Source organism: Lingula anatina, chromosome 2 (assembly GCF_051362555.1).
Source record: "Lingula anatina isolate TDL-2025a chromosome 2, LinAna3.0, whole genome shotgun sequence".
NCBI classification, from domain to species: domain Eukaryota; kingdom Metazoa; phylum Brachiopoda; class Lingulata; order Lingulida; family Lingulidae; genus Lingula; species Lingula anatina.
This window is the reverse complement of record NC_141768.1, coordinates 45,650,262-45,669,966: the sequence shown is the minus strand read 5'-3', so window position 1 is coordinate 45,669,966 and position 19,705 is coordinate 45,650,262. Positions and strand designations below refer to the sequence as shown.

The 19,705-nt window shown below is 35.2% G+C and overlaps 1 protein-coding gene across 1 annotated transcript; it reads left to right on the top strand.

The window, feature by feature from the left end:
• Positions 1-1,307: 1,307 nt before the first annotated feature.
• Positions 1,308-17,999, top strand: LOC106169957 (acyl-CoA 6-desaturase). The gene is made up of 10 exons (XM_013549637.3): positions 1,308-1,590; positions 3,823-3,915; positions 4,043-4,240; positions 7,447-7,548; positions 8,040-8,226; positions 8,577-8,653; positions 9,317-9,414; positions 9,707-9,883; positions 15,567-15,692; positions 16,505-17,999. The coding sequence occupies exons 1-10, from the start codon at positions 1,399-1,401 to the stop codon at positions 16,554-16,556; spliced, it is 1,302 nt and encodes a 433-aa protein (XP_013405091.2). The 5' UTR covers positions 1,308-1,398; the 3' UTR covers positions 16,557-17,999.
• The last annotated feature ends 1,706 nt before the right edge of the window (positions 18,000-19,705 follow it).

The following is a 19,705-nucleotide window of genomic DNA, read 5'->3' as shown; positions in this document are numbered from 1 at the left end:
AAAACACAACATCGTCATCATCATGGGCTGAGATCAAACATTATCCTCATATGTGTTTTCAAAACACTGCTGAAACGCTAAGCTTTTTGTACGCCAGTGCGTCTTCGACCTCAGCAGACGCACAACCAAGATATTATTTAACAAACTTCTAACTTAATGCAGCAGTGTCACAATTATGTGAGTTAGAGGGTCATTCACCCGTGTAAGTGCTACACGGCACTGCCATAGACAACGCCCCCTGTTTGCAGAGTATTTATTTACATTTTTCACTTGAGCGAGTACTGTGACTAGAACAAGTAAATACACGCATTCCGCCCGGTGACGTGATACCCGTTTAACGTTGTGAACCAGTTTAAAATACCACAATATAAGAATTATATTTCAGCTTAGACTTCTTTCAGATCCCTCTCAGCAAAAGCACTCTTATTCTAAATGGTTTTGAATTTCGCGATAAACGATAACACAGGGATCATTCTTAAGACAAAACCTCCTGTTGGACCTTTTTGTTTCTTATTAATAGCATGAAGATCCTACGGCTTATTTTAGAGCTTGGGCTATTTAATTTATCATCTATTCGTGAGTACGAGCCTCTTATTCAAAACCCTGATATTTTTGCGTTGTTTTCTACAACACTGTCATTTGCGGTCTAAAATTCATACCAGTAGATGTACGCATGAAGTTTCACTGTTACTGAAATGAAAAGCCTATTAACATGACTGACTTTTCATTTTGAACTATGGCAGATTTAAAGAATGTGACACTTTAATCCACTTTTGTTATTAACAATGACCTCTTTTTTTCTTCCTTACCTCTGTAAATTATCTGTGTAATGATAGGGTTATTGTAACAAATTTATGAGTCACACAGTCAGTGAAAGCAAGTGCACATTTTAGGCCTACTTTCTTTGAATCGCCAGATTAATTGAAATTTAAAGAAATTAACTTTGCTACAAATAAAAATTGAAATAACGTAATATGTTTAGTAGACGTTTTTTTAAAAACTTAATTATACCTTGACAAAAATCAATGTTTCCACCTGGCTACGGGATTGCTGATAAATTTGATCAATTTAGCTACGTATTACAATTTTTAAAAAAAAAACTCGATGCTATAGGCCAACGACCTATAACGTAAGCTGTCAGTCTTCAAAAATATTTTATTCCAGAAAAAGATGAAAAAGACAGTAAAATGATGTTATATGATTCAACGAATTAATTATGTGGTTTTCTGTCAATATCTCCAAGCCCAAACAGAGAACAATGCATTACAAGACAAATTATCTATACGAATGCGACGCTTCTTGGAACGTTACTTTCGGTGTCGCCACCTGTAGGCATTTTAAAGACGAGGTATGTCTTGAATCTCTAGCTGAACCAGTGCAGCTGATCTTTCAACAAATATGGGCAAAGGTGGTAACAGAAACGCAAATTCTGAATTAACAGAATATACATGGGATGAGATACGAGGACATACAAGTCTGGTCGACCGGTGGCTGGTTATAGACGGCCTGGTTTATGACATAACAAACTGGAGCAGGAAGCATCCGGGAGGAGCGAAAGTGATGGGCCACTTTGCAGGGCAGGATGCGACGGTAAAGAAACGTCAAAGCTATCTTTGCAAAAGTTCAATATCATTTGACATCCTTCTGTTGAAATATGAAACCGATTTCCTAACTTAACAAGCATACGAGCTTCATATTAAGGTTTATATAAGGTTAGGCTTATTTATTGACCTTCACCTAAATGTTTACCCTAGCTACCCAGTACAGCATAAGACATGCACAATGAGCAAATCACTATTATACCGACCATTAGGCCATATTAAGATACAATATGAGAATTGTTTGGCAAGCTATGGTAGATTATGTAGAAATATAGCGGCTTTGGTGACATGAAAAATATGGGCAAAGATATGTCACATATCATTGAAAAAAGTTATTAATATGAATTGCCACAATTAGTATGTTCTGGTACTGTCTTTTTTTTTTTTAATTTTATTATTATTATTATTATTATTATTATTATTATTATTATTATTTGAGAAATAGTTTTTACCAAAACACACACACACACATGCACACACACACACACACACACATGTACTAGCTAGCTAGTATATTATTGCAAAATTACTCAATCATTTTTTTTTTTTTGAAAATCAATAACCGAATGGAACTGAACTACAAACAAATCTGCCCAACAATAATTTTGTGACAGTAATTTGATTTCTCTCTATAGCAGTGGACCAGTATTAACGACATACCTTTTTACATAAATAATAGAAGCAATTTGTCAGTATAGTTTGATTGTGTTAAATGATTGCTAGGTATATATATGTGTGCAGATTACAGAACTGATATTTGAGTTATGTATGTTTGAGTGGGATTTATCCCAGAATAAACAGTGATTTAAGCACATCAGTAAACAAGATAGCAATCTTGACTACGGAGTACTTTATTAACTGTCTGTTGTTTAATATGCAGTCTCTCCATTTAGTACAACCAAGAATTTATTTGCTACACATACGTACTTGCCAATTTGAGCATTGAAAGGCAGTTAAAAATTATAGTTAAAAGAAAGAAAAGGTCATGTTTGGCAAGTGAGTTTGATGGAGGAATGAGTCAAGCTGTCAAGGCACTTCTTATTATTAGCATTGTTTATTTGGTCAGTATATGGCCTGAATACTGATTATATGTATTTTCTGTTCTTCTTCCAAACAGAAATTGTTATTCTATACCCAAATATTATATTTACAGTGATATGGTATTATTAAGCCTTGGTGTTACCTTAAGATGTGTAAGAGAGTTAAGAATGGTGCTGCATATTGTCAACCTGAATTTCAAAGGTCACTGGAAACAAATCTATTTTATCAGCTTGTGTAATAACGAAAGACAGCAAAGACAATCTGATAATGGATGTTATAGGTTTTAGTAGCCTCTGAAACTTAGGTTGCTTTTTGTATCAAATATTTAAAAACCTCTCGTGCTCCTGCACATCACAGTGTGTGCATGTGCATACGTACGCAGTACTCAAGAGTTAAAATTTAATATTCCAACTTGGTCCCTATCAGCATCACTTCGAATGATTACAGATATCTGTAAGATAGAGAGAACAATGCTATATTTATTTACCAGTATGTAAACTGTAAAGATAATGTGCTAAATAAAATGTACATTAATCATTCAGAAAATGTTGTGTTGCAATTTGAGATGATGACTCATGTGGCCCAGGTTTGGTGGAATGTATTATCTCATACAGTGATTTAAGCCCTTAATTTATACTTAGCTGACACATTCTGTGTCTCTCTTCCCCCCCCCTCCCCCCCGTATTTAGTCCACAGATCAGCTTGCTCTGAATGCCCTCATTATACTTTTTTACCTTGTTAGACAGCACTGTGTAACCACATTGTGTTTTAATGGTTATACTATGGTATAGATAAAGTACAAGGCGCTGAGCTTTACGCGAAACAGAGCAGATATCTGCTCTGTTTCGCGTAAAGCTCAGCGCCGAGTGCTTTATCTGGCTTAAAGCACGAGTAATTAACCCTGTGCACTGGTGCGTGGAACGCATTCGTGGATGACGTGACTTTACACGAAATAAAGCACGGCGCGACCTATTGTCTTTTGACAGGAGAGTGCTTTAAGTTATTATACTAGTTATTGCCGTTACTTTAGATGCTTCATGAGACTACACTCTGAATATTTTATATTAATCCCTAAACTAGCTACAGTCTATAAGAGCCTGTAAAATCATTATTATTTTATGTTATATGGGCTCTGTTTTGTACATCACTCAATATTGAATGGCATTTTGTTCTGTTACAGGAAGCCTGGGCAGCACTGCATAATGACAAAGAATTGGTAGCCAAATATATGAAACCTCTTCTGGTTGGGAAAGTTAAAGAGCCAGGCAATGTGGTAAGAGAAGCTAATCTTTAACTGTATGATATAAGGAAAAATGGCAAAACTCAGTGTTAGAAGAAATATAGATTTTGTAATTATTTATTTATTTATTTTCAAAATCATTTTTTTTTTTGCATTTCAGAGTGAAATAGAAGAGGATATGAGATCTCTAAGGAAAGCAGCAGAGGACATGGGTCTGTTCAAAGTGAATCCTTGGTTCTATGCAGCTCACTTCTTCTCCATTATTGCCTGTGAAGTCGTAGGGTACCTTATCATTGCCAATTACGGAACCAGCTGGACAGCCTTCTTGGCAGCATCCTTTTTTTTACTCATTTCTCAGGTTTGATATGTTTTGTCATAAATAATAAGTTTAATAAAATATAATGTAAGATTTTAAAACAACAGATGGGTACTGGTCAGGTAATATTGTTATCTTTTTAACATTGCCATTAGTTTTTGTTTTATTTTATAGTGTCTGTTTATGTTACTTGATAATTTATCACAGTTTCAGATTCTTTACAGTAATGACTTGATCTTTACAATGGGAAAATAATTAATCTTTTAGATACATAAATTTGGAATCTTAAAATTAATGCATAGCATTTTTGGTGTTTTTACTATATATAAAGTCTGCTTTTCAATTTAGTTGCTACCACTCAGTAGGGATGTTGTTATTTTAAGAATTTATTAGTTAAAAAAAAGAAAGAAAGAAAAAGAAACAGTATTTGTAAAATTTGCAATGTTTCTCATTGAAAAGATTGAGTCATATTCATAGTTTCCTTGATATCTCTTCCTTCTTAAGGAGGGAATGTAGGTTTGAGATTTTCTCTTAAAATAAAGGTCTTGGCTTTTTTATTCCTGTCACATTCATTTAACGTATCTTCAAAATATCTAATTATGCTTGGAACACAGCTTTAACTTCATCGTGTGACGTAATATTGGGATTTTGGGGACAAAAACACCATTTTTATACACCTGATTTTCTCAGGCACCTGGACAGCTATAAACTTGCTTTTGATGTCATTATGACACTTGAACAAAGTACTACAGCATGGAGTCAGGGATTTTTCTTCAGACACTTATTGTTGATTTTATCTATAAAAACGTGAAATTACATCAAAATATTAGGGAATTTTCACTTTCAAAGTCTATAAATTAGAAAAGAGAGGATCAATCAAAATTTCTTAAAAAGCACTTTTAGAGCATACTGTTCATAATTAGCATGGTGAATTTGGTCTCCCTCAGGTGTACAGGTAGATAGTTAAAGCTTGTTAAGATAACGCTATCTCGTCAATATTGAAAGCAAAGAAAACGAGCAAAAACCCTTTCAGTGAAGTTAATTGTCCATATAAGCAAATAAAATTGTTGGCAGCTTTACCTGTTATCATTCTGATGATCGCGAAGATGGGTACTCTTTTGCCGGTTGAAATTAGCTTGTTTGCATGTATTTGGATGTCAGAAAATCTTATTTTTGTATCAATCTCACCTCCTGTTAGTAACTTCAAGGGGTTACCGCTAGCACTGCCAGAATGATTGACAGGCAATCAAGTAAGCCCTAATGACCCAAGCAATCAGTGGCCACGTCAATTGCCGTCGGGGCAAGTGTTAGGGATGCGCTCTAGGATGTGCACACAATAGCAGCATCGCATGCGGTCTTGTCCACATTCGCCAAGCGAAAAATGGTTCGAAAACACGGTCGTGTTACAGGACGCCGATCGGACCACCAACAACAAGAAATAGACGCAACCAGAAAGGCTTTGTTAGAGGAAATGTCTAAAGTTGGGTGAGTCAGGAAAAATTCTGCGATAATTGTTGAAGAAAAAAAACCACTATGTCGGCCTTTAAAGTGCGTACATGAATCCAGAACTGTACCTAGAATTGATGCTAAGGCTAATTCTCCAGCTCATAATTCGGAAAAATCAAAATGTTTATAATAAGCTCTTTCGTGACCTCAGCCTGATATAGTTCGCGCGGAGTCTAGCGATATCATCAGATTTATTTGCTTTACTTTCTTTAATGCACATGTATTGAACCTATGCGCCACCCAGTGAATAATTATGCTAGAGTGTGGGCTCAAGTCCTGTATTTACGCAAAACAATCTTGTGTGTTATTCCAGTATATTCCATACAGGTGACTTTAATAAGCAGAGAATTTCTTTATATTCCGTGAAAAATACACTAAATTTATATAAAATAATATCATGGTTGGCCAAAAAAAATGTACGCACAGTGCATCCGTGCATATGCCTAGTTACCCCCATGTATATTTTTAAAATCTAACACTAAACTGCATCGACCTGTTGGCGAAAATAGATAGAAAGAATGACGATTGTTGTCACGGGTAGCAAGCAACGGAATTTTCTTCTTTTCTTTTGCGTATCTCAAAAAGTTAACAAGAAAATCGAAAGAACGCGTGTAACAACAAGCAATATTCAAGGGAGAACGAGTATTTCGAGCAAATCCAATGTGTCGGAAAAGATTCATCTTAGCGCTGATCACAATCAAGAGAGACTATCAAAACAGCTTAAGCGGAACAATAGGCACTGCTTTGCCGATCGCTGTTTATGACAAAGGGGGCATGGCGCATCCCTGTTCTATTGTTTCCCTAGACGTGCTGATGCTGCTAAGGTCCGCCCACCGAGTTTACCCATGCCAACGGCCCTTGACAACGAAGGCGGGGCATATACCAGGCCACCGCTGTCGATGTGTGCAGCATCAGAATAATCAGAAAAAACAAATTTTTTGTTCAAAATGTAAAAATTTTATTCTGTTAAACGTTAAATACACGTTTAACCAATAATTAGACATAAAAAACCAAAAATGGCTATTTTTAGCTATATTTGGGTACATCCGCTCCTTAAGTTTCAAACCCATTGTTAAAGTTTTCAAAGTCTCAATTTCAGATTCAAAGTAACTATTGTTGCCTGTGGGGTCATAGGTCATTGGGGTCAAAGGTCATCCCATTATCCTTGTGATGTTTTCAACAGATATTTGATTATTGTACTTAGTCTAATGGAAGATGCTTGACTAATCAAAGATTTTAAGCATTTTTTTGATTCAATTTTCTCTTAATACTCTATTGCTACTTATACTATACATATTTGACTAGCACTTCAAAAACGGGTTCTATGAAATTATGCTGATCACATCTCAATCTTGTTTCAGTTCAATCCATTAATGTAATAACAACCATTTGTGTTTGCATTTTCAAATTTCTATTTACTCATAGGTTATTCTTTCATTTAAAGAAAGTTTTTAATACCAGTGTTAACAAGTTAATGTGTCATTTAACTTCTTAAATGCCATTGATGAATACTTTTATTTAAATTAATCACCTTTGAGTTCATTACAAAGTTTTTTATGTGTAACGAAGTTGTGTTATCAGTATTGTTCAGATGAAGCATTCTAACCAGGAAATGTTTTCAAACATGGACATGTAAAATAACCTTATTTCTGTGTGCAGTTACTAACACAGGTACATGTATTGTATATTCTAGTACTGTACATGCACTGTTATTTATAATTCATAATTTTCTTTTTTACTAGGGGCAGGCTGGGTGGACTCAGCATGACTATGGTCATTTGTCAGTGTTCAATAGTAGAAAATTAAATCATCTGATGCATGAAGTTGTCATTGGAGGGATCAAGGTAAAACAAATCATCCAAGTCAGTCAGTCTTTTGACATTTATGTAGGTGCTTCCCCCTATAGGCTGATTAGAGAACTAGTGATGAAGCATTGGGTGTAGCTGGTGTTACCAGAAGATATTTGAAACTGATGTAGTAAACAACATACAATGAAGTAATCAGTAAGTAAATGAATATCTGGGGTAGCGCTAGCTATTTTTTCTGCCAAATCACCACTTTTTTGTCAATATGTTATCAAAATGGCTATAATTTGACTAAAACAAGTAATATCAAGCCCTTTTTCTTTAGCCAATTTAATTAAGTTTTAGCATTTGGCTAAATTGGCGAGTGTTAGCGCTACCCCAGCATATGAAATAAAAAATAGAGTAGTAACCACTCTGTGACTAAGTTGAATTGTTGTTTCAGTCATGATGTTCATATTTACATTTCCCTAACAGTCAATGATTTTCTTCTAAAGGTAAGTGGTAATCAGTAACTCGTACACATTTTTCAGGCTGCATCATCACACTGGTGGAACTTCCGCCATTTTCAACACCACGTAAAGCCCAACGTGTATGTGAAGGACCCAGATATAACCCTGCCTTATGTCTTCTTACTGGGGGACAAAATGCCTAGCTGGTGGGGCGAGAAGAAGAAGGGGTTTATGCCGTATCAGTTCCAGCATCATTACTTCTTTCTTTGTAAGCAGTGTCTCTTATTTACTATTAATCTGTACTTGGCATACTCACTCAAATGTTCCACTGAGCATAGGAAAAAAAAATCAATTTCCAGGTTTTAGATGAAGCACACTATCTAATGAGTATCTAATCTCTATCAGTGAATAATGACTTTTAATTTTCCAGTTTGACTTAAAGTTCCCGCAAATGACATTTTATATAATGAGACTTTCATGGAATGGTTATGCTATTGTTTGACTTGACAAATTAGACAAATTGAATCCAAATAGATATTTTTCCAGGAAAGTCTGACTGATTTATTGGAATTTCTTATATTGGGCTGAATAAGTGATTGCTTCTGTTTTTGTTTTCAGTTGGACCTCCAGCCCTGCTTCCAGTGTATTTTCACATAGAGAATTTGTATTTTGTGTTTAAACGCAAAGAGTGGTGGGTAAGTAAATTGGGGGCCATTAATTCCACATAAATGATAGAGTAAGAGGGACTATATATAAGATAGTATTAGAGTTTTAAATTGATTTTTTTCTGATTTCTAAAACATTTTGCATATTATTCATACCCAGGAGTTTAAAGCCAAGGAGACAATATTTATCAACTCAAACATTTTAACTACTTTGGCAGTTTAAAGTAAGACGCAATCAAAACTGATTGACATAAGTCGTGTTTTCATTCAAGTTGCGTCAATGTAACTCAGTCCAACCTCTCTGATTATGATCAGCTGACAGAGGGGAGATATCTAATTCCTCCATTCTCCCCTCCCTCTCCTATTTAAATGAGATGAGTTTTAAGTCAAGAGATTGACTTTGATGAATGACTCTTTAAGAAAATTGATGAACTACTGAGTTAGGCTGAACCATAGTCTTAAGAAACACAGAATGTCTTTAAATGTCTTCAAAATTTGACTGCTAAATTTAAACTTTAAGAGTTTATAGTAGATTATGTGTAAGAATATAATGCTTATATAATGTGGCCACAAAAATTATTAGAATGTAATCAAAATGTGTTGATACAATAAAAGTAATGGTAACATAATGAAAACAATAAGAGAAGAAGATTTATTAAATCATCAATGTGTTTTTTTTATATATCATGTCAGGACCTGTTCTGGATGTTAACCTTCTTCACACGTTGGTTCTACCTCTATGGACCCTACCTTGGAGGATGGGGAACTCTGGGACTCTACTTCTTTGTCAGGTATGAATCTTTCTTCTTGACCCTTTTCCCTGGTGATTCCCAGGTCTGCTACAGTAGTTTGTTGTGCAGACAGATCACCTCATGGTATTGATGCCTCTTATTTAGTGAAGATTTAAACCCATTCAAAATACATGAAAATGTCCCACATATTACATGTAGTTTGAGGGCATTTATTAAGATTCTTTTCATCCTTACCAGGATATTCCCTATAATAACTTTATTTAAGTCATAAGTCTTTTTCAGATATTATTTTATTTTGAAAATATTCTGCACCATACTCCCCTATTTTCAGATTTCTTGAGAGCCACTGGTTTGTGTGGGTTACTCAGATGAACCACATCCCTATGGACATCGACAAAGATCAACAACGAGACTGGTTCAGCCAGCAGCTGGCTGCAGCATGCAACGTGGAACCTGGTTACTTCAACGACTGGTTTACTGGCCATTTGAACTATCAGATAGAACACCAGTAAGTACAGTGATATGTTTGTATTTACAAGATTTCCTTTACACCAGGACCCGCATCTCAAAAGCACATCAGCCTGGAGGTTAATCTAAATTTAAGACCAAAATGTTAGGGTGCGTTAACAATGAAACCATTGCACTAGGTAGTTCAATCCAACTCAACAGGAATTCTAGCCGAATGCAATCAGGTTAACAGAATGATATGGCTCCTCAAACAGCTAGGGAGTGATTGACTTTTGTGTGTGCTCTTTCAAACTCAAAACGAAGTGAAACAGCTTCCAGAAACTGGGCACACATGGAAGTTAATAATTTCATTGTAAATGTACCTGTTGTTTACTTTGACCCAAGATCAATCACAAGTAGTCCAATTAAATGAAATGATATGCCTGTTTGTATTACAAGAAAGATATTGTCAGTGCACACATGCATGCACACACACACACTGATGCACATGCATTCACAACGTTCACTGTGCTTAGTCACAAATATGTACAAAACTCTAAGGCAATCCTACATTCAAAGCAGCCTGCATGAACACGGAAGATTGACTAACCCACATACATATCTGCTGACTTGTGTTTAAAAGAATTTAAAAGGGCAAATTCCCAGCATTTTTGCTTCTGTTTATAAAAAAATTGCTAATTATATTCCTACAAACTGAAACCATTGATTTACGGAGAGGTAACAGTGCTATTTCTTTTTCATGGTATCTGAAAATGTTGAGGAAAAACTAAAAGGGAAGACAGTGTTTGAAATCTTAAAAGACGGCATGCACATGTTTTTCTAGTGACCCATTAGATACTAAATATCAGGAGAGGGGAAGAAAAGGTGGGGCTTGAGGCCCTCTTCTAAAAATACCAGAGTAATTGATATGTTGATTTAGTATGAAAAGAATTATCACAGTGCTACCAAATGCAATATTGATTAATAAACAGTGAATTCAGTCTCACATTAATTAATTAGTTACTTATCCAGTAATGCCATTGTGTGGTCTAGGTATGGCACTTTGTACATAATTTTCTATTATATCTGGATTTTTTTCTGATACTTTTGGAAGTTAAAGCAGGTTAATTGAAATCTTATCTGGGGTAGTGCTAACACTCACCAGTTAGCCAAATGCTAAAACTGACTTAAATTGTCTAAACAAAATAGGATTGATTTGACTTGTTTTAGTCAAATTTAAATCATTTGAAGAAAAAAGTGATGAAAAAATAGAGATTTGGCTAAGCGAAAAAAATTGCTAGTGCTACCATAGCTTATGTGACTAGTTTTGTTTGATCACTGTATTTTTTTTTATTTTGTGGTTTAAGTTCACTCCCCTTTCTGAAGAATAAACTAAAAAATATATACGGATTTTAACAAGTGCACATGTTAAGTTGGTTAAGCTTTTGTTGCAATATCCATTTACCTACTTTTTTTCTCAGTTGTTAAACTTCATGAAATTATATAGCATTACATGTATATTGGCACAGTCAAGAACGTTATAAGGCTCAAAAAGATGAAATGGTAGTAAGCAACACTTTTTTGTGATGCTGCCTTGCATGTGGGTGCTGATAGGGAGAGTACGATCCAAATAAAAATGCTTCTTTTTTTAAAGCTATACAAACACAAGCAAAATAATTTCACTTCATGCATTCGCTATTTTCATTGAGATTTGCCCCTAAGATAGCATTTAAACTTTCCAGTTTATTCAACTCCTAATTTTGAGAGTTGTGCATGTATATGTATGTGACATACTGCTGTTTGTTTACTGAAATATGTATACAGCCTGTTCCTTGTCCTTATTAGGGAAGCACAGGTCTGACAGTACAAGAGAAAAGCAATTTATTTTAGTCTGTTAAGTTCCCTGCCTCTTTATAAACCAAAATGCTAAGGCATGTTTTGTATCTTCTTCCATACAGTTTCAACTCTAATTGCTGTTTTGTTAAAGGTGACTGAACAAGTCTTCACCACCACCAAGCATTCCCCCTTCACACACACACACACATACACACACATACCACTGTGCACATGCACATGCACACATGTATGCATGCACTTCAACCGACTGCTCCTTTGAAATGACATCCGGCCTTTGTTTGGCAGAGTATTTCCATAAATGCCTACAAGGCGTTTACTTCTCCCCCCCCCCCTCTCCTCAGCCATCAGCCCCCTGTCAGTATCCCACTGCTCTCCTTGGCTAAACATTTCCCTGTGAAATGCCACGGTGTGTTTGGTGTGGATTGAAAAAGGTCAAAACATTAAAAAGTTGCTTCAGGGAGCTTCCAGTTTATTGCATGATATTTAACAGGAAAGTCATGAAAGTTTCATTATACACTGCATCCGTCTATCTTTCTTTTCCCTCCTGCTTCTATTTTTGAAATTTCATCTGAGGGGTAGAAATGACATAAATCTGGGCTAGGTTATTCCTTAAATCAGTCACTGAAAAAAAAAAAGAAACCAATATTAATTTAAGCACATTTGTACAGCCTTCAAATACAGAATTTTTTATAATGCCTATTGAGTAAATGTGCACTAAAGCCTCCATATATTTATCAGTGATCCAATAAAACCAATGTAAGCTATTATATCTTGACCTTTTCTGGTAACTTTCAGTGAATAAAGTGACATTTATTACTCAGACATTGAAGCACTGATACATATCCTGTTTTCTTCATACTCTCAGCAGCAAGTGTAATTTTCAGTGAGTCACGACTCACACTGTGAAGTCAAAGCTGAGTTACCAGTCCAATGGGCTATATATCAGGTCAAGGTGTCCTGACTTGATGGCTTCACAATGTCAGTACATCAGGTCAACATGTGCCTTGACCTGATGACCTTAATTGTACCACCAGCGTTAGCGCTGGCGGTACACATGGTTTTAGTCCCGTCCGGTTCGTTCTTCCGGCTCTGCCGGCTCCTGCGGCTCCGCCGCCATGTCATCGTTACCGCTTCTCCTCCTACACTACAAGGACCTGCGTACCCATCTCTTGGATTTAGGTCACCTATAATCTCAACTCGTTCCACGTAAAATTTGGGCTTTGTTGGTATTGGGGTCTAGGTGTGGCACTCATTGCAATGCACCCTTGTCTAAAAATGGCAAAATTAAATGCTAATTATCTACCCTACGGAAGGAATTATGGGAAAAATTTTTACAGACGGCTTTCCAAAAGTCATATGTGTAGATTTCAAATATGCCCTTGGATTTAACCTTTGACCTTTATTTCAAGGTCAAACCGGCCAAAATTTTCAAAAAAACGATTTTTTTACGAAAAAAAATTATTTGCCCTGTTATTCAGACACCACACAGACTTAACCAATAATATTATTGGAAAGTGTTACCCTTCAGGTCATCTTGCATCTCCGTGAATTTGGGGTCAATTGGTGCATTTTCATGGGAGTAGCGGCCATAAGATACCGAAACTGAAAATTGTCTCTAATTCAGGAACGGTTAATGCTAGAGACCCATTCTTTTTTGCATTTTGTAGAGCATGTAATGCCCAACTCTGGAGGTGGTCTCGGTTTTTTCGTATTTCATATAGTTTTCGAGTTACGCTGTATCAAAAAGTACATATTGGTGGTGAAAGCAAAATGTGCAGTACGGTAATGGATAATAAATTTTGAACTCCGGAAAAATAAAACATAAGGCTTGGCGAGGCAGACAACTTGTGGTCAAAAATGACATTATTTCAGCAAATTTGAACATCTGGAACTTCAGAGCACCTCCCATTTCAAGAATTTTGACCAAAATGACCTTTTCTTTATTTTAATTAATTTTTTCTGTACGAAATTTATGGCACATTATTGTAACTCCAAAATTATAACATTTAGTCCCTTATATCTCCAAAACTGGCAGAGATAGGTCCATAGTTACTATTGAAGTTGAATAGGAAATCATATACTGGCAATCTAAATGTGACCTTGAAATTGACCTTTGACCTACTTTACACCATAAACTGAACTTTGCAACTTTTTAATGCCTTTATTTTCAAAACTGGAGGAGATATGCCCATAGTTACTATTGAATTTGAATAGAAAGTCATACGAGGCAATTTACTGTGACCTTAAAATTGACCTTTGACCTACTTTTCATCATGAATTGAACTTTGCAAATTTTGGTTCCCTTTTATCTCCAAAACTGGCAGAGATAGGTCTATGGTTACTATTGAACTTGAATAGGAAGTGATATACTGCCAATCTAAATGTGACTGAAATTGACCTTTGACCTACTTTACACCATAAACTGAACTTTGCAACTTTTTAATGCTTTTATTTTCAAAACTGGAGGAGATATGCCCATAGTTACTATTGAATTTGAATAGAAAGTCATACGAGGCAATTTACTGTGACCTTAAAATTGACCTTTGACCTACTTTTAACCATGAACTGAACTTTGCAAATTTTGGTTCCCTTTTATCTCCAAAACTGGCAGAGATAGGTCTATGGTTACTATTGAACTTGAATAGGAAGTGATATACTGCCAATCTAAATGTGACTTTGAAATTGACCTTTGACCTACTTTACACCATAAACTGAACTTTGCAACTTTTTAATGCTTTTATTTTCAAAACTGGCAGAGATACGCCCATAGTTACTATTGAATTTGAATAGGAAGTCATATACTTGCAATCTAAATGTGACCTAGATATTGACCTTTGACCTACTTTTCATCATGAATTGAACTTTGCCAATTTTGGTTCCCTTTTATCTCCAAAACTGGCAGAGATAGGTCCATAGTTAATATTGAACTTGAATAGGAAGTCATATACTGGCAATCTAAATGTGACCTTGAAATTGACCTTTGACCTACTTTTTACCATGAACTTAACATTGCAAATTTTGGTTCCCTTTTATCTCCAAAACTGGCAAAAATACGCCTATAATAACTATTGAACTTGAATAGAAGTCATTAGAGGCAATCTAAGTGTGACCTTGAAATTGACCTTTGGCCTACTTTTCATCATGAATTGAAGTTTACACATTTTGGTTCCCTTTTATCTCCAAAACTGAGATAGGTCCATAGTTGCTATTGAACTTGAATAGGAAGTCATATACTGGAAATTTACTGTGACCTACAAATTGACCTTTGACCTACCTTACTATGAACTGAACTTTGATTGTACCATTTTCAGTTATATATTTTTTTTGCATATTTTGAGAATTCTTGTTGATTGCATTTTTTACAGCTTGTCAAGCACAAGACTGTTGGTGGTGTCCCTTTTTTGTGTGTGGGGGGGGTCTATACGATCGCCCTTACCCCAGCTGGTGGTACAATATTTGGAGGCGGTATCGCCTCTCTGATCCTCTAGTTTGTATAAGGTCAATATATGCACAGACTTGATGACTTCACTTTACCAGTAGATCAGGGCCCAGTTTCATCAACACTGGATAGCGCTATCCTATGGATACCACTATCCTGAGGATAGCAGCCTTTTTTTTAACCACTGGAAATCAATATCAGAGACAAAAAATAAGTATCTAGTGTTAAGTAAACATTTCTTTCCCCACAGGAAAGTTGTCCAGAGGGTAACAATTATATGAAATAGATAGTGTTATCCAGTGGATACCGCTATCCAGTGTTGATGAAACTGGGCCCTGAAGTATTTGAGGTTGTTATTTCTGTTTCCATTTTTTATTTGTAGTAAGATATAAAATAATTTAAATACTGTATGGAGTTAGTTTTCATGTATATATATTTTTTATTTCAGTCTGTTCCCTACAATGCCTCGTCATAATTACCACAAGGTGGCTCCACTAGTCAAGTCCATGTGCAAGAAGCACCACATCCCATACCTGTCAAAGCCTCTGCTAACTGCATTTGGAGATATTGTGAGGTGGGCCTACTTGATAATGAAAAGTTTTTAGCACTCAACACAGGTTCAGTAACATTAACTCTCTTGGTTGCAAAATTTTCTAAACATATACTACATTTTATAATAATCATATTGTCCTGAGAGTCTAAATTTAAAAATGGATTTATTATCAAATGCCATTTTTAAATTTAGACTCTCATCCAGAAAAAAGAGATGAAAAGTTCCATGAAGTAAAAAAAAGGGAAAGTTTGATTGCTTTATGGCGCCTTTTCTCTTCTCTTCTAAATGAATAATTTAAAACAACAGAATAACGACAGAAAACATTGAGAATTGAACCTCAATGATGAGTAAAATACACTGCCTTGAAGTGAAGCCATCAGGTTTTTCTTGTTAAACACCCACATGGTGTGATTCATCAGCAGAACAACAACTTACGGCAGATCATGTCCAACATTCGATGCAGCTGATTACCCATGTAACCTTAGAAGAATTTGAGATAATTGCCATTTAACATCACGGCTTCATTCGAAATGCCACAAGCCGCTTCATCCTCCATCCTTGCCATACAAAGGGCTGGTTTTGATGTGCAGCTTGTCTTGTTTTCTAAAGTTCTGATATCAATGTGACATTATGAGATTTTGGTAAAGTATTTTACTTTGGACAAAGTGATGCCATTTTCTGTCTCTTTTCTTTTCCATGCACAAACACAGCAAAATAAATAAATAAATAATGCATAAATACACAAAATGTGTATGTATAAACTTACTTACATATATAATAACCATAACTGTTTTAAATAATGTTTTTTTTTTTTTTGTCTATCTTGGCTCTAGGTCCCTGAAGAAGTCTGGAAACATATGGTATGAGGCATACTATGACATGTAGAAAGTCAGTAGCAATGAAAGAAAGGAATAAATAGTCAATTTCAAACTGTGATATTTTCATGCCACCCCATTTCCTCATTATACTCATTGAACAGCAAGTTTTATGAGAAACCTTTAAAATATGGGCAATTTTCCAAGGCATTGGCTTGATGTCTGGCTCAAAAGTAATGTGACATTTTGAAATGTGGCTGTAAACAGGCATTTTTCTGCCAGCCTTCTCCATGGAATGTTGGATACAAATTACCAGGTTGAAACTACTTAGAAAAAAAAGATTGTAGTTAAGGCTCCATTTTTTACAGAAAGTTACCAAAGTTATTTTATAATAAAAAAAGACAATTATTCAATATTTGACTGTCAGAAGAGTGAATTACTTTATTTTACTCTTCATTTTTGGATGTTTGTTTTGCTGGGCATTGTTAAAATACTCATTTGTGATTTGCAGACGGCAGCATTGTATGCTATTTACAAACATTCCTGCTGATTATATTTTTGAAGTAATTTCCAACCTCTCAGCTTTTTGAAAAGTTTTGCTTGTTATACTTTTTGCTTTTTTCATTCAAATAATTTTTGCAATCATTCATTGTGATAGCTTTTCATAAAATTATATTGTAACAAGAAAAAAAAAAGAATTTTATGAGAACAGAAACTTGCTAACTCTCATGTCTTTTTCTGATCTGTGTAGAAACAGAATTGATGATATTCATTTGCAGCAGCACAGAATTTTTTCTGTCAAATATCATTATGAACTTTGAGCATTATGTAAGTGTCTCTTCTTTAGTTTCCAAGATCTTTTCAGTTGGCTTACCTCTAAGATTATTAATTTCTTATTTATATTGAGTACATAGTATATTCTTGCACCAGGAAATTTGGCTGTGAGCAGTATTAAGTGAATATTTGTGTAATATAGGTATTTTTACTGTTGTTAACATAAAACTAGTCCAAGAAATATGTTTTTTGTCATATATATGTTATATTATTATTATTTTGAAGTGTGGAAAATAGTTGTAGTAAAAAAAGCAGAGCTGTAATCAAATACGTTTTAAATGTTAAGTGGTAAGTGTGTTACCAAGGGAAAAGCCAAAATTGTGTAGCTCGTCCGTTTACAGTGCTATTACTACGGGAATAACACCTTCAAGCACAGTGGTAAAAATTGCAAAACAATGCCAGTAAACCATTTGCATATGACAAATCAGGTTAATCAAGTTCTGTAAGGCAAAGTCCATAGAGAGAAAAATTATGCCTTTTTTACCACCACAGTGAATACTATCGAACTACTTGAATAACTTTGTCTATTACTTGACTTCTTTGTGCATTATGGCGCTTTTTCTGTCCTAAAGAGTGTTCTTAAAACCAGAACTGGAGACAAAAATCTTCTGAAGGCTTTGTTGCAATTATGATGTTTGTCTTCTGTATAATAAAAGAAGTGTGTACTTTTTTGCTGTTATCTTATATCTTCCGTTTTTGTTTCCTTTTTGAAAAGTCGTATCAATAAAATTGCTTGTCAAACAAATTTAATATGTTGTTTTATCTAAGAATTAATCAGTTTGACATCAATATACGCAGTAGTCAGAGAGAGATAAGAAAAGGCCATTGCTGTAACTTCTTGTCCACGTCTAAGAACATCCAGTTCCTTTAAAAAGAACATTAAACACTTTTCACTGTGTTATTTATATATTTTAGTTTTATATTGCCCAAAGGCACGTTTCATCCTAAAAAAAACATTTTAATAACTATTAAGGAGAGCTTAAGTCGAATGAAGAATAAAATAACTGTATATTTGTAGCTGGACGTATCTAAGGAAAAAAGTACGTATGATGATATCACGAGCACCTTTTGTTAGGACGTTACAATACGGACAAATTAGACGCTAAAAAGTTAAACACTCTCCCCCCCCCCCCCCCCCATTGCCTTCATAATCAAATGGCAAGTGTATTGTATCCTAGTGCCATGTTCCCAAATTACGCCACGGCTTTTGCATGTCACTTATAACTATGGAACACCAAGGAAGGATGATCTCTTAGAGAAAGAATTGTTAAGGGACGCCCTGAAACACCAAAGATGACTTTAGATAATTTTATTGATGTTCTGTTAGAACGGTATAGCTGAAAACTCACAGACGACAAAATAAGATTTTACATGTAGTAGATGGTTGAAAAGTTTGACACGTGAAAGCTGTTTAGGGCTGCCAATTTTGAATAAGATTTCAACTTTATCCCGACAAATATTATCCAAAACTCAACTAGGCCAATAACTGAAACCGTAAATAAAACACAATGCACAAGTGCTTAATAATGGTCATTTAATTGCATCGAGTTCAATTTTGTCAATTAAGACATATATGCCAATTTGAATATCGCGATTTGAATATCGCGAGTTTTAGAACCAAAATTTAACCAGATGTCACAAGACATCATTATTGAATCAGTTGAAACTGAATGCGTTGTTAATGAAGCCTCCGTGCAATTTAAGTTTTTTTGTTAAAACAAACCTCTCTCCTCATAAAAATCATACTGCTTTATCTTTTATCTTTAAATATTTAATTAATTGGAGATATTCATGACATAACACGAGCCCCCTTCCTTTAAAGGCCTAGAGACTATACTCAGTCATTTATAAACATCATTTTCTTAATTTTAAAAAAATGTTGGTCTGAGTAATCGTGCCAACAAGGAGACCTGAAAGGTCACACAAATACAACTTCAGTTATAATAAGTGAAATCAGGTGTTTGGCCTCATTTAACCTCGCCACTTACCACCCATCCAATAAACAGATATCATCAGAACTATATCTAAATAACACTAGTTATTTTGTGTCTAAATCAAGCACCTGGTGTAACGGCGCTGGAAAAGAAGCTTGTTTATGATAAGATAGTGAAGATATCATTGTCTATTGATATCGGTAAATGGTAAAAAAAAGGGGGGGGGGAAGGAGATGAAAGATATTGACAGAAACGTGCCTCAGGTTGTTCTGCCTAAGGTATCGTACCCGGTAGTTATATGTTTGCCCTGACAATGCGTTCTCGGGAAAAGAGCCAGAATATCTCCAAGCACTTCAGGTTGCCCATCATGATAAAGCACCAAAGGTGTCATGGTTGCTTAAACATAGACTGGCGTCGTCTGCCTTCTTTCTGGATGCGTTCACAATGAAAC